The 16,105-nt window shown below is 42.4% G+C and overlaps 1 protein-coding gene across 1 annotated transcript in view; it reads right to left on the bottom strand.

Annotated features, from left to right (window-relative positions):
- The window catches only part of EGFLAM (EGF like, fibronectin type III and laminin G domains), a 76,956-nt gene extending 74,755 nt beyond the window's left edge, over positions 1 to 2,201 (bottom strand). Inside the window, exon 1 of the mRNA XM_075020035.1 lies at positions 1,703 to 2,201. Coding sequence (XP_074876136.1) covers positions 1,703 to 1,817 — 115 coding nt within the window. The 5' untranslated portion in view covers positions 1,818 to 2,201. The remainder of the gene's footprint in view (positions 1 to 1,702) is intronic.
- Between the last annotated feature and the right edge of the window lie 13,904 nt (positions 2,202 to 16,105).

Here is a 16,105-nt window from a genome sequence, read left to right as displayed (position 1 = left end):
ATGCAGGTGGGATTTAAATTGTATATTGCTGCACACAAACTGTCTGGGGGATTTCCTTCTTCAAATCTTACTAGAAGTGGATTTTCAAATGTTTGCACATATTTTGAAAAAATTGTTCCCATATAAAACTGGCTACTTCTTATACAGCAAAAAAAATAAAAGAACAACTGAATGAGTCAGTTAGTGAACGTGAAACAATGTAAATTATAAAAAAACTTACATAAAATGTGTAGCTAACAAAACTAATGTACACACAATGGTATCAAATTAATTAATCTGCTCCACAGTACTACAAATAATTTGTTTCCAAGTATTAAACTGTTTAAATTCAACGCATAGGAATACATTTCCACTAGGTCTGTCATTGTGCCGTAATTAGGGGAAACTAGTACACCAGTACAGTAGAGGAATCTTTAAAAATATTTACACATTTCCATCCCCAACCTCACATACCTAGTATTTTAATGCAAGTTGCTAATCATCTCATTCACAACTACTGCCTATCTAATTCCCTCAAGTACTTAATGGTAGCTATTATGATAACCAAGGATCATGGGACTAGATCCCTAAGAGACAAGGTCAGACCAGTAAAATTAGCCATCTGTCCAGTAAGGGCTTTAAGCTCAGGCTGTATTTAAGTATTAAGTTTCCAACTGTACAGGCTTTTTTTTTTTTTTTCCTCGCAAGAGCAAGAGAAAGCACAATACTGATTCAAAAAAACAGTGATACAAATCTTCTAACACTGTGGAATATATACAAAAAGGGTCTGATCCTGCAAACACTTTGTGAGCTGAGGCAGCATTTACTAAACTTGTTATATTTTCCATTGATCTGACACCAGTGAAGTTAGTGATAAATACCTGTGTTGGCCTCAAAGACTGCAGGACAGTCTCAATGTTTGAAACCGTCCTGGGTGTCAATATTTTCTCTAAGCACCACAATTTTTTACATATGCAGAGCGTCAAACTTCACCGTGCACTGTGTCCCATCTGACTGTTTGCATTTTACATTACTGTTTCATACGCTGCAGACTGCAGGGGCTGTAAAAGCTGCTCAGAGTCCAGGATTTTAACTTTCAACCACTAAGGACCACGTACCACCGCCCTGATCAATGTGCAAAACCCCGCGACAGCCGTGGGAACTAACTGTCCGGCAGGTCACAGGCAACGCTCAGCCAGAAGCAGCACCTTGAAGCACCCCGCATCACGCTTGGTATGGAACAACTATATTTTTTTGATTAAATTATTGCGCCCCTAGCCATTTCTCTTTCACGTGTACTACTGTATGTCTTAGGTTACTCGGTACCCCACACATAAATGTCACTCACAACCGAAGCACAGCCTTGCCGACACGAAACCTCCGACTGGCACAGAGGTTCACCCGGCTCCTAACTCCGCTCACGCTGCACCACAGGTTGCAGGCTCCAGGGAAAAACGGATAAAAAAATTTTGCCGACTCCTTCCGCAGCAGCAGCAGCCGCCGGGTCCTGGTCCGTAACTCGAGCGAACCCGCCGGCACTGGGTGTAAGATGCCAGAGAAAAACGGATCCCGGTCCCGCTGCCGCCGGTCGTCCCGTCCCCCCCAGCACACCCACCCCGCCGCCCCGCGGCAACGCCGGTTTTAAAGGGAGGCGAAACTTCGCCGGGTGCCAGCGCGGCGCTGAAGGGGCACCCCCCGACCCCGGCCCCGCCGCCCGCCCTACCTTGCCGGCGGGGGATGCTCCTCCGCGCCACGGCCGCGCACCCCAAGCACGAAGCCAGGAGCAGCAGCGAGGCGAGGCGGCGGCAGCGGCGGTGGCAGCGGCCCGGCACCTCCATGTGCGCCGCGTTCCCCCGCCGCCGCCCGAACTCGGGTGGGTGGGTGGGTGCCGGTGGCCGCGGGCGAGGGGAGCCGCCGCCGCCGCCGCCGCTCCCGCGCGTCCCCTCTGGGCGGCAGCCGGGCGGGGAGCGGGGCCGGAGCGGGGCCGGAGCGCAGCGGAGCGGCGGGGCTTGCACCCGCGGCGGGCAGGGACGGGGAGGGAAGGAAGGGAAGGGAAGGGAAGGGAGAGGAAGGGAAGGAAGGGAAGGGAAGGGAAGGGGGGAGGAGGCTGGGTCCGGCCCTTTGATGGGATTACCGCCGCCCGTGGGGCGGGCGCGGCGGCGCTGGGCACGGCTCGGCACCTCCCACGCGGGGCGCCGCAGCCCCCGGACCCGGCCCTGATGGAGGGGTCCGGGCGTCCCCTGCCGGGACAACCCCCTGACCGGGGGGGTGCGCCCTCGGCCGGGCGGCCCTGCCCGCGGGGTGGACACTCAGGACCTCCCCGGGCACCGTGGGGCGGGGTGTCTGTCACCCCTTCCCCAGCGGGGACCCCCTGCCCATCCCTGCCCTCCCCCTGCGCAGGGGGATGTCCTCGCACACACACACACACACATCCCGCCCCCGTCCTGCGGGACCCCGACTCGGCTGCTGCTCTCCCCAGGGGGCATCGGCATTGACACTCGGGTTCAGGGTTTTGTCCCTTTTTTCCTTGGTTTCCCCTGGAGGGACGGGGCTGAAGTGGTAGCCAAGTGCTGGGCTGAAGGCGAAGCTGGGGAGACGATTCAGCGAGGAAGTTGTTGCGGAGTTAAGAGGATAAATGGAGTTTAATCCCCCCAGATGGAGGCTGAGACCTATCCAGCCACTCAGCCTAATATAGAAGCCCCTGTGGAGATTAGAGGGGATGGGGAGGAGTGGGGGAGGAAGGCAAGGGGAAGCTGCAGAGTTTGAGGATCCCACAAAAAAACAGGAAAGGACCAGCAAGAAGGAGCCCAAAGCATTCCTTCAGAGCAATAGAGCATTGGTGGGACAAAAGACCAAATCCATTTGGTCCAGTACCCCATCTTTGAAATTCAACAGACAGAGAAAGGTGCAAGAAACTTTGTATTAGGCTGATGTGGGATTATCTGCCCTCTGCTTTAGGTCTCATCCTAATCTCGGTTAGTTAGAGATCAGTTTAAATCCTGAAACATCAGAGTTGTTGTGTCTTGAGGGTTTGTGTGGGCTTTGTTTTGGAAATCAGCTTCACTTGTTTGTTTTGCTGTTCACTTTGATAACTTTGAGTGGGTTTGATGTCTATATAAACTACATGTGTTTATACAGTCCCTTTTTGAATTTTATTAAATTCATAACACTGATACTCTGTTCGATGAGTTCCAGGCTGTAATTTTATGACATGGGGAAAAAACAGGAGATCAGAAGAAAAGCTGTGTCTCTGTGGGAACAATGCTAGACAGGAAAATAAGGAAAGCTGCACCCTTTCGAGGTACGAGAGGAGACAAGGAAATGGTGAAGTCCTTTTGGACAGAAGATCAGAGGAATGGAGCTGGAGCCCATATCCTGTAAAAGCATTGCAAGTACCTCAGGAAGAAGTTGGAGGGGGAAATCAAAGTCCTCACAGGAGATGGTGGAGAGGACAGCCCTCGTGTCCCTCAGGGACAAGGCAAGGGGAGAGAAAACTGTTCCTCTTAGAAAGGGCAGCATGTGAGTTTCGGAGTGATCCCCGCTGGGAGAGCACGCTCGAGTCTGCAGGAATTAGAGATGAGGAGTAGTTCTGTTAGCGTATTTGAGATGCCAGTGGTGTCTCTCTTGCACCCTTGTCAGCCTGCCTTTGCAGAGCCAGAGGAATTGCACTATGTGTCAGAGAAGTGCAGGGTCCATGGAAGGAATTCCCGCCAAGGTTAGGGACTCTAGTGCATTGTGAAACTGCAGTTCACAAGGTAGAGAATAAAGTCTGGACTCCACATTTGCCCACAAGTCACATGGGACTGCTCACCCATTGGTCAAAGATGGCAGAAAGATCATGGCCAGGGGTGGAGAAAAGCTAAGTCTGTCATTTAAATATGAACCAAGGAATTGTTATTTGCACAGTGTGCTGACATCAAATACATTATCACTGCTTTTCTTCTTCCTTGATCTCCTTTCTTCTTTCTTTCACTCTATACCTATGTCTTTGTCATGGTTTAACGCCAGCCAGCAAGTAAGCACCACACAGCCGCTCACTCACGTCCCCCTCAGTGGGATGGGGGAGAGAATCAGAAAGGTAAGAGTGAGAAAACTCATGGGCTGAGATAAAGACAATTTAATAGGTAAAGCAAAAGCTGCGCACACAAGCAAAGCAAAACCAGGAATTCACTCACCACTTCCCATGGGCAGGCAGGTGTTCAGCCATCTCCAGGAAAGCAGGGCTCCATCACACATAACGGTGACTTGGGAAGGCAAACACCATCACTCCAAACATCCCCGCCCGCTTTCTATGCTGAGCCTGATGTCCTATGGTCTGGAATACCCCTCTGGTCAGTCGGGGTCAGCTGTCCCAGCTGTGTCCCCTCCCAACTTTTTGTGCCCCCCCAGCCTGCTCGCAGGTGGGGTGGGGTGAGGAGCAGAAAAGGCCTTGACTCTGTGTAAGCACTGCTCAGCAGTAATGAAAATATCTCGGCATTATCAACACTGTTGTCAGCACAAATCCAAAACACCACCCCATACTAGCTACTATGAAGAAAATTAACTCCACCTCAGCCAAAACCAGTATAGTCTTCTTTCCTCTGACTTTCTTTTCTGACAGCACTCGTATTGTCCACTGTAGTTTGTCTTCTCTCTCACATACACCTATCAAAAGGAAACTGTGATTAAGTAGTAGTTGGACATGTTGAGGCCAAATTGATAGGATCACAAAAGTTCATGCTGCTGAGTTTCAGGCAGCTGTAAGATTCAGACAGATTTTGTAATTTTAATTACGGTTTTGGAAGATTATCTCTGCAGCCATGCAAGCTGGAAACTTGCCTTCTGCTAGGATAGAGTGGGATATTCAGTTCTGGGTGTATGGACAGGTGCTCTTCTTAAAAACCCTACCAACAAAGGTAATCCACCACAAGCCCACTGAATTCCCTCTAAATAAGAGAATGAATCCCAGCAGCTTTCTCACTGGTAAGGTTTTTACACTCTCCTCGTTGGCATAGTCCCTGGTTGTCTTGCAGTAGCATACTGATTAACATGAATAACACTTGGCACACATTTGTTATTGCAAGCTCTCTCCAGAGGCAGAAGCATTTTAGTGGCGTATCTAGAATTAAAACTTAGAATTAGGGTTAAAAGATAAATGTACGTCTTGCTGTTCATTGATCTGGGAGAAGGTGAGACAAGTGAAGTGTATGAGGTACTTCTGACAGTGCTGAATTTTGGGAGGGATTCATTCCCCAGTCTTAGACCAGCTTCTGAGATACATCATCCTCTTACAGATGAAAAAATTACCTCTATAATGGAGGACTGTGCCAGAGTAACATGGTTGTTACTAACATCACACCGTGGTTGTGTATTCATCCAGTTGCTTGTCCTTGTCCTTACCTGAAATTTGTTTTGTCTGGATTCAGTTCTAATCAGTGGTCTGTGATTGGATCCAGCCTCAGAGCCATCTCTATGCCAGTGATGAAATTTTTTTGCTTTGAGTACATAGATCTGTAAACTGTCCATCATGTGCCTGGTTCACCAGAGGTTGTATATAGCTGTTGATAAGGTCTGAGACACAATCTTTTGGAAGTCCATAAGCCCAGGAGTCTAGTGGTGGTGGAGGCAGTTTTCCATCATTACCTGCTGAATGTACTCCACTGGGGAAGGTGCTAACTAAGCCAGCACATGAATTTGGATATGGTAGACCTGTGTTCGGGTCAAATATTCCATCCTTTCTCCCATACTGTAGCTATGAGAGGGAATCAGGCTCCAGTCCATGTAGTTTCTTACTCTGGGAAGCAATGGGATACAACACAAAGCACAGAGTTTTTCCTTCATATCTCTTCTTTAAGAGGCAACACATGTGCACAGAGGAACAGGAATGCAAGGAATGATGTCCTGAACAGGCAGGAGAAACGCTCTCTCATACTTCTGTGTACCCAGACCCCTCTAAAATCTCTACATCCAGAAGGGTTAACTTGATTCAGCCTGCAACTGCATTACACTGGTATGTCACGTGTGATTTGGAAGTGCTGAAATCAAAAGCCACGCCTTTCCTTTGAAAAGATAAAAATAGGTATGAACATCAAGCACCAAATGTTCAAACATGGCCATAGCCTCTCTTTCAGGTTTTGGAGGTCCAGTGTAACATGACTTCATTTTGGGGGTAAATTTCATAGTTGGCACATCAAGTCTCATGATGAAACAAAGTGGTTTTAGTGGATATGTAAACGATTATTCATAGCAAAAAATAGATCCCTACAATTATTTTCAACACCTGATTTTACAATAAATCACCAAGGAAGCAGTTTGCTGTGGAAGGAGGTAAAGCAGGGTGTGTACCCCAAAACTATTTGGTAAAAGTGAGAAAGCCTTTCTCTGTGGGCAGTTAAGTGAGCAGATGAAGAAACTGGAGAGCATAGGAGTCTGGCCAGTGGGGTTAGCAGGCTTTTCCACTGTGATTCATGGGGGGAAAAAAAGCAATGTCTTTGCCTTGGGGCATGTCTTCACTTGAAAGATATTTGGGATAAAGGAAGTGTGTAAATTCATAGCATTTTCCAGAGTAGCTCCATATGTGGACACATTAAGTCCAGAATAAGATTAAAAGAAAACCACTGAAGAAGTCTTTTGAGGTAGAAGTACAAAAATGGAGGCATCTATGATGAAATGGGATATTTTACACCTTTATAGTTCTTTTTATGATGACAATGTAGGACTCAGTTTAGGAAATTAGGAATCTGTACAATTACATAATTACAAAGAATGGATTTTTCTCTCTTTAAATAAAGCCTCAAAAATGTTGTTGTTCTCCCTCTTTTTTTTTCCTTAATTATACGCAACTTTTTAAAATACAAATTCTAAATATGTGGCATGGTGTCAATTCATCCATAATCCACTATAGATTTTTGTCAGGAATTTTTTATAAGTTCCTCTTGAAAGAAGTGCATAAATTCTTGACTTTTTAAGGTCCTTTTAGGATGCCAAGGTCATTCTACCTATTTTACCACCCTGATATTAATTCCAACATGAGATACTGACTACAAGTTATATCAATCTATATACATGATATATAGAATTATATAGGAGTGAGGATCTTTTTATTGACTTTAGTAAATTAACAAATTTATGGTAAATAGAAGGACCATTACTTAGCAGTTTTCAAATACAAACCTCAGAAATGTAAATGTCACTTAAAACCAGAAAACTTTATTTTAGCAGGTCACATTTAGTTTTATAGCAATAACGAACAAATCACAGTAATTTGTATCTTATTATAATTTAATTAGAAAACAGTAACGTTTCGTGGATGCATGTATTTGGTGCTTCTGCTAATCTTTTTAATAAATAATTGTCCAACTGGTAAAAAAACAAATAATTAATTACCTCACAATATAATGGCTGTTTACATTTATTATTTCATTTATCACTTACAAAATGCTGTAGGTGTGCATGGAGTGTGTATTACAATATGCCATCTAAAGTCATAACTCTTCTGTATACACTGTTTCCCTCTGGCTTAATGAAGTAGAGTGTCTTGCATAGACCTGTTTCTGATTGCACAGAGGTTGGTAATTGAGACTATTTAAGAGCATTTTAGTACCTAGGGCACCAGAGAAGTCTACAACACATACTTAGAGCAGCTTTATCCACATGACAAAGTGGCCCTACAGACAGTGAACACCTGAGCAGGTCAGAAAGGAAGCTCAGGCTGCCCAACAGACTCAAGGAGCAGGGGTCATGGAAACTCTAGTTTCCCTACAGAGTTGGTAGGATTCCTTCTCTAGGATATTACTAGAAAACACATAAAGGTTAATGTAAATTTAAACTACCTTGAAATGGTGAAGGGATGAGTTTATCCTATTAGGTTCTTAACTTCTGACACCATCTACTTATTTTAGATCTGGGTCTGAGCTGAGCCTTCAAGGCTCTTGTCCTCTCCCTTTTTCCATCAGACAGTCTATGGAGCCTAGATTTAACTCACTTCAGGCAAAAAAACCAAAACAAACTCTGCCTGCCATTTACTCATATTTTAATATAGAAACAGCTATACATCAGAGACATACTACACATTTACACATATTAAATGCTGAAAATACAACAAACCCAAACAAAGCAGCATCAGTTTTCTGTCTTGTCACATCAATAAATATTTGCCATATATTTATTCACCAGACTGACAGTTTAGGCCTATTACACTTTCCAAGAACTCAGAGTCTTTCTCTCCTCCACTGTCTCTCATATGGATTGGCTGTGGCATAGCCAGAAAGTCAATACACATGAGCAGCCCTCACATCTGCAAGTGATAACTGTGCTACAGAGAAGGGCCTCTACTGACTGCATCTGCATCAGATGAGAGTCTTTACAGTCCTCTTTCTTTATGCTGTCAGCTCTGTCCCCCAATCTCCCTGCTTCCTACTGTATTCCAGGCTATTTTTATTAAGTACATTTCACCGGTTACTTGTACTGTATCAGGACTTACAAGCCCCAGTTGAGACCAGTTGTTCTACACACAAATAGGTAACATAGAAATCTTTGTTGTGCCCAAAAACTTTTGAGCATGCAACAAGAAAATGCTGAGAACAAAAGGGAGGAATGGGGGGATAATGGGCAGCCAGGTAAATAATAGTCATAGCCCTGCAGTCACCTGGCTGGTATAAACCATTGCATTCCTCTTTGTTGTCCCACTCTTGTGCCCTCATTCATTTTCACTTTTTTATGCCACATTAGTATTTATCATGTTGTAAAGTGTTCTTTCCTAGCACATTATACTTTTTTATTAGTCACAGGATGACACTTTGCCAAGCATCAGCAATAGATTTATAATTAAGAATTAGTATGCATTACACTGTTAAAATAATAGGATTATACTGGATAAGCATTTAATGTTCCTTTCTTCCCCTTGCGGGCCAACTTTATTACTTTGTTTAAAATTTAAAATAAATGTGATTAGCAGTAAGCACAATTATTCTTTTGTGCCAGCACTCCAAAATAGATGTTGTAGTCTATGTGTTCAAATCCTAGAGTTTTATCCTGCAAACTTCTTTTTGTAACTAATAGTGTTTCTTACTTGTATATCAAATAATTTTCCAGCACTTTGGTCATGGAGTAGGATGCCACTATGCTACAAATGCCTAAGGTAAGCTCAAAAGATCACTCAATTAGAGTAAATGTAACCTCAAGATGGGCAGATTCATAAGCACAAGGAGCTGTTTGGAAGTACGGCTAGCAACATGAGTGGTAGCTTGTAAAAGCCAAACCTTACACCTGTGGTTTATGAGAAAGTTGTTATTATTTCTATCAGAGTTGTTTGCGGATTTATAGGTACCAGTTTTAATAACTTTGATTTCCTTCTCCTTCTATCTTCTTTTGCTAGGTTTTGGTAAGGTGGAGGAAGTACTGTTCTGAGATCAGAGAATTCTTTATGCTATCCCCTATTCAGCTCACAAAGAAACAACAGAGGCACAAAGACCCAAATTCCAAAAAATTCTCACCTAAGAATCTAAGTATATTGTTATGCATCTCTCACCTCTCACCATCTCATCTCAGACAGGTAAATATTTGCCAGTTTAATTCCTGGTGATTTAATGGAGCATGTTCTTCTCTTTCTGGTTAACAAGTCAGTTCTTGCCAGACTTCGGACCTATGGGAAATGTGATGAAAAGCAGCAGAAGGAAGAAATGAGCTCTTTTACAAACCTAAGTGTTGCTTTAGACACTCAGAAAACTTGCTAGCACCAAATATTACATATTCAGTATTTGCAGGCGTGGGGGGTGTTGGGGAAATGATGTATTGCCCAATACAGGCTTCTTTGTTCTTTCTTTTCAGTTTATGATGATGTTATAAAGAAAAATGAATGATCCACAGTGCTTTGAGGAGTTCAGGGCACCACTTCATATTTGTTTTCCCATTCCAGTCTTTCTGCTACTCTCAAAAAAATATGATTCAAAGACTGGCTTTCATTGTTTTTCTATTTAATGTAATATGTATGCTCTTCCCATCCTCTCATCTGTTAACCTCATAGACCAGTACATAGCTCCTGCTTATGATATAATTTCCTGGGGTATTTCCTCCACTTTCCTGATCAGGATTTCAGAATGAGGAAAGAAGAGATGGATCACAAAGAACCATCCAAATTGTACAGTGAACTCCATGCATCTTTGGACTTGCATAGTCTATTACAGTGAATAAGAGGGGCAGGGAATGAATTCTGCAGAAATAACACATGAGAAGTACCACAATTTATGGCTTTTTCAAATTTGCTGTTAATTCCCTTTCTGTTGGAAAGAGTACCCATATGCTAGAGGCAAGTGCTCTATTGTCTGCTTCTGCTCTGTGTGCAAAAGGAATGTAATTATCCTTAATCTCTGCTAGGGAAAAGTGAAGTCTGAAGGGAGAATACTGCTACAATTTTATCACTTCCCCCTTATGTTGACAACACTCCTATAAGGCAAGTGACAGGGAGAAGGACAAACCTATGCAGCTTCATTTCCTTTACTTACTAATACCTATTGATTGTGCCCCAGTGAATTATATGATTCTCCATAAACCTTGCCACCCTCCTTACTTGCAGGAAAGAGCAGTAAAGGATGGATTTGCAGAAGGAATGACACTTCTGGGAAGGCCCTTGATGGAGAAGTGGAAGACCACAAGATCTGCTAGTTCACTCAGTCAGCCTGTTCTGCTCCTTCTATAAGGAAATGTAACCACTGGAGGAAACAGCAAGAATTATAAGAAGTTGAATTTTTCTTTTTACGTCAGAGGATCAAGGAGAAAACTGCAGAATGAGCACCACGTACCTTGTAGGACCCCAGTCATGTTCTTGAAGTCTCAGTTTTTTAACAGATTGCCCTGGATGCAATACACTCCATTACATACCAGTTTACCTCTGGAACTTGACATTAAAAAACCCACTTGTAGGCATCATGTGGTCTCCCAATTTGGATGAATGCAAAAGATAAGAGGTCTCCAACTAAATTTTGTGCACTGATTCATCTAAGATGTTCTTCCTCTGTCTCTTTATGAAGATCACTAAAAACTTCACTTGCCACAGATTAATTCACTGTCTCAGAAACACAGAGAAAATACTGTAGAGTTAATTCCAGCTGTCTTGGAGCCTGATAAGCCTCTAAGAAGCTTTTGAAAAATTATAAAACTTTTAAAAGATCTTTAAAAGCAGTTTTTCATGTTTGCCCTAACAGAGTAATAATACTTCTTTAAAAATAGCAGATCCAATCAATAGACCATTAGGATACTGACACCACCGAGATAAGATGACATGGTGAAGAAATTGTGGAACCTTTAACTTTTTCATTTTTGGCCAAGAATACACAAGAAACTTGCATTATATATTTCATAAGCATAACTTGAAAGAATCTTACCTCTCTCTTGTCATTAGAAAAGCCCCCTACTTGCGTAAATATGAAACTAGCAGGTTAGTGAGGTACTGATTTAATCATAAAATCAGTATTCTAATTCTTTGGGCTGAAAGATGTTTTACACAATACAGCAATTTCCCTTTCCTTCACCTGCATAGGGTAATACTGAGGTTTCACCAAAGTCCTGAGGGACAAGTTCATCTGTGGTTATTAAGCATGATTGTTTGGAGGCAACCACTGGCACATGAACTGCCCAGACTATTAATATATGGGAGCTGGGAGACTCTTTGTTTCCTAGAGAGCACAAGACCAAATTAAATCTTGAGTAGTCATAGAGCAGCAGATTTTATGGACTAGGAAAAGACATAATCCGGCTTCACTTTTATTCATTATGATAATTTGCTTCTCTGCTACCCACTGCTGAGAAACATGGCATTCCAAATGCAGGGATGAAGTCACTGTGAGGAAGTGGATTTGGACTTGATGTTATGTCTGAAATTCCTGGAGAAGACCATGCAGTCTCCTCCCTGTATCAACCTGCTGCCCATCCCCATCCTGCACAGCAGAGCATGACACTACTGAGCGCAGCTGAAGACCTCCTCACCTAGTGAAGATATGATGAGCCAGCTGTCCCTTTGCCATGGATTTATTTTCTGTCAAAGTAAGTGAAAAGAAAGGTATATTCAACTTGTAATTTCAATGTGAATTCTTCCTTTATCTGACTTAGCATTTGTAATTATTGATCTGATATGAATAAGGCATACTGTTTGTAACTTGGAGCACATAGTTCTGCAAACCTTATTAATGCAATTGCCTTACTGGGCTTGATCCAAAGCTGTTTAAGTCAACAGAAAGACTTTTAGTGACTTTAGTAGACCTAGCATTTGTCAGGTGAACATTGAGGCGTCTAGGCTTAATTTATAGCATCTCTCTGCCTGGTCTACGTGAAGCTGCAACCATTCTGTTCCTATTGCAGTTGAACTCAAGGCAGAAAGGGCAGCTGCTATAGTTAGGAAACTTCCCTTCCTATATTCTGTTCTATGCACATATGTAGGACTTTCTATTCAGCTACCGAACAGTATGAAGGTCTCTGAGCTACACAGCTCTCAACACAGCAACTAGCAAAACTCTGTGGAGTTTTAGTGGGTCCAGAAATCTCATGTGGACACTGGAAGAAGAACCCATCAAATTTACTTTCTAAGAAAAAGTTAAGAAGCGGCAAATTATGCTTTAGCTTACCAAGACAAGAGAGAGAGGAAGCTGTCAGCCCAGCCCCTTAGAGACTGCTCTCTTTAGTTCTTCAGGTGCACATGCTACAGATTAATGGGATTTCCTGTCTAGTCTTAATATCTGGACAGATACAATGCAACAAGGATGGTAAAGTTAAGGCTGTAATACTGAAATACTGTAATATTGAAAATAAAGAGCTAAAGGGAAAAATAAAAGAATAAGTTTCTTCTTTTTTAAGATTTTATATTATAAGAATTGAGAACTTCATATTTTTGAGGGACTTCCTCACAATGTGCCACATCATTTTAAAACTGATTTGGATTACAGTACTCTGTAATATTACAGTTTTGTTAGTACTGCTGTGTTTTTGTCCTGGTTCTCCTTTCAGAAACACATCTGTATGTGCATTGTGTAGTGCCTGCTCTGCTTGTATAAAAAGCACGTGTATTACATGGGATGTGGATACTTAATCAGCATCATCAGACCTGCTGCTGCATTAGGGCTGATACCCAGAAATCCTGGAAAATGTACAAAAGTTCTTAAATTCTGCCCAGGCAAAACTTCCAGACAGAACAAGAAAACATAACAAATGATTGCTCTAAATATATATAACAGCAACCTACTTCATGTTTATGTTCTAGTAAGTGATGAGTACTATCAAAAATTGGATAAATTACATTCTTTGGAGAAGGAAGTAAATACTGACCTTTACACAACTTGAGAAAGGAAAATACAAGAGCTTATACTTAGAGTAATCTATCCATCTCTACCCACATCAGTGGAGCTGTTCTGGATTTATACTACCATTTTTCAGTTCAGAATCAGGCTCAAGACAGAGCAGTGATAAAATGCATATAAATAACTATAGATTAAGTGGAATGAACTGGGCTGTTTTTCAATATTCTAGTTACTAAGTGACACTGTTATATATTTTTTTATTTTTTCACAAAAGGACCCTCCACATAGAAGAGTCAAATCTCATAGCCACTGGGTGCAGGAAATCCAAGGTTGTTATTAAGAGGAGATACCAAGTAACTCTAAACTGCTGGCTTTGTCTGGACCTGCCATAGCAACAAATGCCACCAATGTCTTTATTTTGCAGCCCCCTTTCCTGATGTAAACATCACTGCTGCCAAACAGACAGATGGCCAATAAGGATATAAATGTATGTCCTCTTTACATCAACCATATTATCTCTTGTAATATATTAGATCAGATCTTCTGTGGGTTTAAGTCAGGACAGCTCCCTGGAGACTACATCACCTTCAGAAAAACACAGCCTCCTACAGTGACTGAGGGTCTGGCCCCAACAAGTTACCCTACAGCAGCATGGGGAGTAGAGATGAACACCTCACTCACAAAATAAGATTCCAGTGTTGATGTTTGTGTTTTCCAAGCCCTTCCTCAAAATCTTCAAGGCTTTTTTTTTTCTCACCTCATCCAGGTGAAAGACAATGATGATCAAGTCTTCCTATTGATTAAATGTATTCTAACATGATAATTAATGTTACAAACTATTTTGACTTTTTATTTCACACAAAGAATATACAAGTGTGTTTGTTCTTCCTTTGGCTACCTTCAGATAGAAAAAAAAATTATTTTCAAAAGAAAGAAGTACAGAACAAACTCAAGCCCATAAAAACTTATCAGTTCTTTACAGGCTTCCAGATGCACTTTGTTAACAGAAATAATAGAAGCTTGCATCTGTTGTATCATATCTGTGAGACATCATGCTGTTTCTTGGATTCAGCCAATTTAAAATGTATTGAACCCTGTTTTGCTGGTGTCATATTTAGGTCTGTTTCTTCAAGAATACTGTTCTGTAGCTTTGTGGGAAAAATTTTTCTTTATTTCTATTCCTGTAGCAATCCCAGAAGTAAGCCATGCTATTTGTTAAGAGAGCCACTTGGATCCATCTAATGCTGTCTTCTTTACATGCAATAAAATTTCACTTATTCCAGGCTCACCATTTTAACCTCCCTGCCCAATAAACTGTATATATTTCCTTCTTCCATAGCCTGTCAGTACATCAAGATCTTGATTAACCAAATCTCATGCGTGATGCCCATGTGGCACAAAATTAAGAGCATAAAATGTTTTCATCTTCATTTTAAGAGGTATTACATCAATATTACTGTTGAAAACCAGTACTGTAATCTTTGCTCTCACTGTTAAACCGACACTGACTTGATGCAGACTTTAAGTCTTAAATAACTACTATTTTCTCCATCCAGCACAGCCAAAAAACCACAGCAGGAAGAGGGTGTCTGCAGTGCCCTGCCTCCTCTGATCTCCCCAGGATGCTTTGGCTTTCAGGCTGTGGCTCACAGCCACCCTGCAGCACCACTCACTAGAGAGCCCAGAACCCACACCAGAAAATCCACAGCTTGCAAGCAAATACACCTACATGATAGTAAGCTGTTCTCCAATCAGGCCCTTAACTTTGAAGCAGTTGTGATAGCACGGACATCTCAACTCCATTGGCAGATTTGTCACCGTTGAGTGCAAAAGACTTGGTGTCACTATGGCTGTGACAATCCTTCCAGACGTGCTCAGCTGCTGGTTATAATCACATGCTGTAACCACTTCTCTTGCTATTTGCAAATCCATTGTTCATGAACTCCAGAAAAACAAAAAGCAAAATTGTTTTAGGGGGTAAAAAAACTCTCTAATTGTCTTCTTATGAACAAGAAGGATTTCAAACAAAAAATGGGATTCAGAAATGCAACCATACACTGGGGGCTTCAGCTCAGGGACTCTAATTCTCTTTAAACACTTGTGAATACCTAGCCATGTTATAAGCATTTAAATTCCTTGCCTATGTTGTATGTACACAAGATAGTTTGCATGTCATGCAGAGCGCTTAGAAACAAAATGTAAACAGACCTTTTTAATTAGCTAGAGAGGGAGCCTCAGAAATCAAATGCTGAAGTGCAGGCCTGTGAAAGCTGTAGGGGATCATTTTGGTTTATTTATTTATTTGCTGGTGTGACACGCTGTCTGAGAACTAAACTGACACTGCTCCAACTTAGTGGGCAAAGGAAATAAAAAAACTCATTCTCCCCATACCACAAGAAGGAAAGTGGTGCCTTACTTACATAAAGAAAAGGGCAGTGGTAGAGTGGAGAAAAATTAGTTTCTCCCATTCCTGCAGAAACCAGCTGCTGTCAGGGGCTGGTGGTAAATGCCAGGGGGAAATTACATAGGCTAGAGCTATGAGCTTTTCCAGACCAAGGGAGCGGGACAGGAGGTAAGGCTAAAGTCTACACTTAGATCTCCACCCAAGGTGATGCTGCTTCTCCTGTCCAGCTCAGCTTAGATTGGAGATTCATAGTCCAGCCTTAAGGCACTGCTCTCTTTTCCTAGATTTGATGGGTCAGTTAGGCTTTACCTTGGAAGATGTTGGAGAAGATCAAAAGGCTGGAAAACTCTGAGGAAGTAACCCCCAGAAAATGACTAGCACAGAAAGGGAAAATGCACATGGATAATCAGCAAAATTGAAGGACAGCCGCAGGCAACTGGGACATTTGCCCTTTCAA

This window comes from Buteo buteo, chromosome Z (genome assembly GCF_964188355.1).
Source record: "Buteo buteo chromosome Z, bButBut1.hap1.1, whole genome shotgun sequence".
Taxonomy (NCBI): Eukaryota; Metazoa; Chordata; class Aves; order Accipitriformes; family Accipitridae; genus Buteo; species Buteo buteo.
Note: the sequence above shows the minus strand (reverse complement) of the source record. Positions and strands in the feature narration are given on the sequence as shown.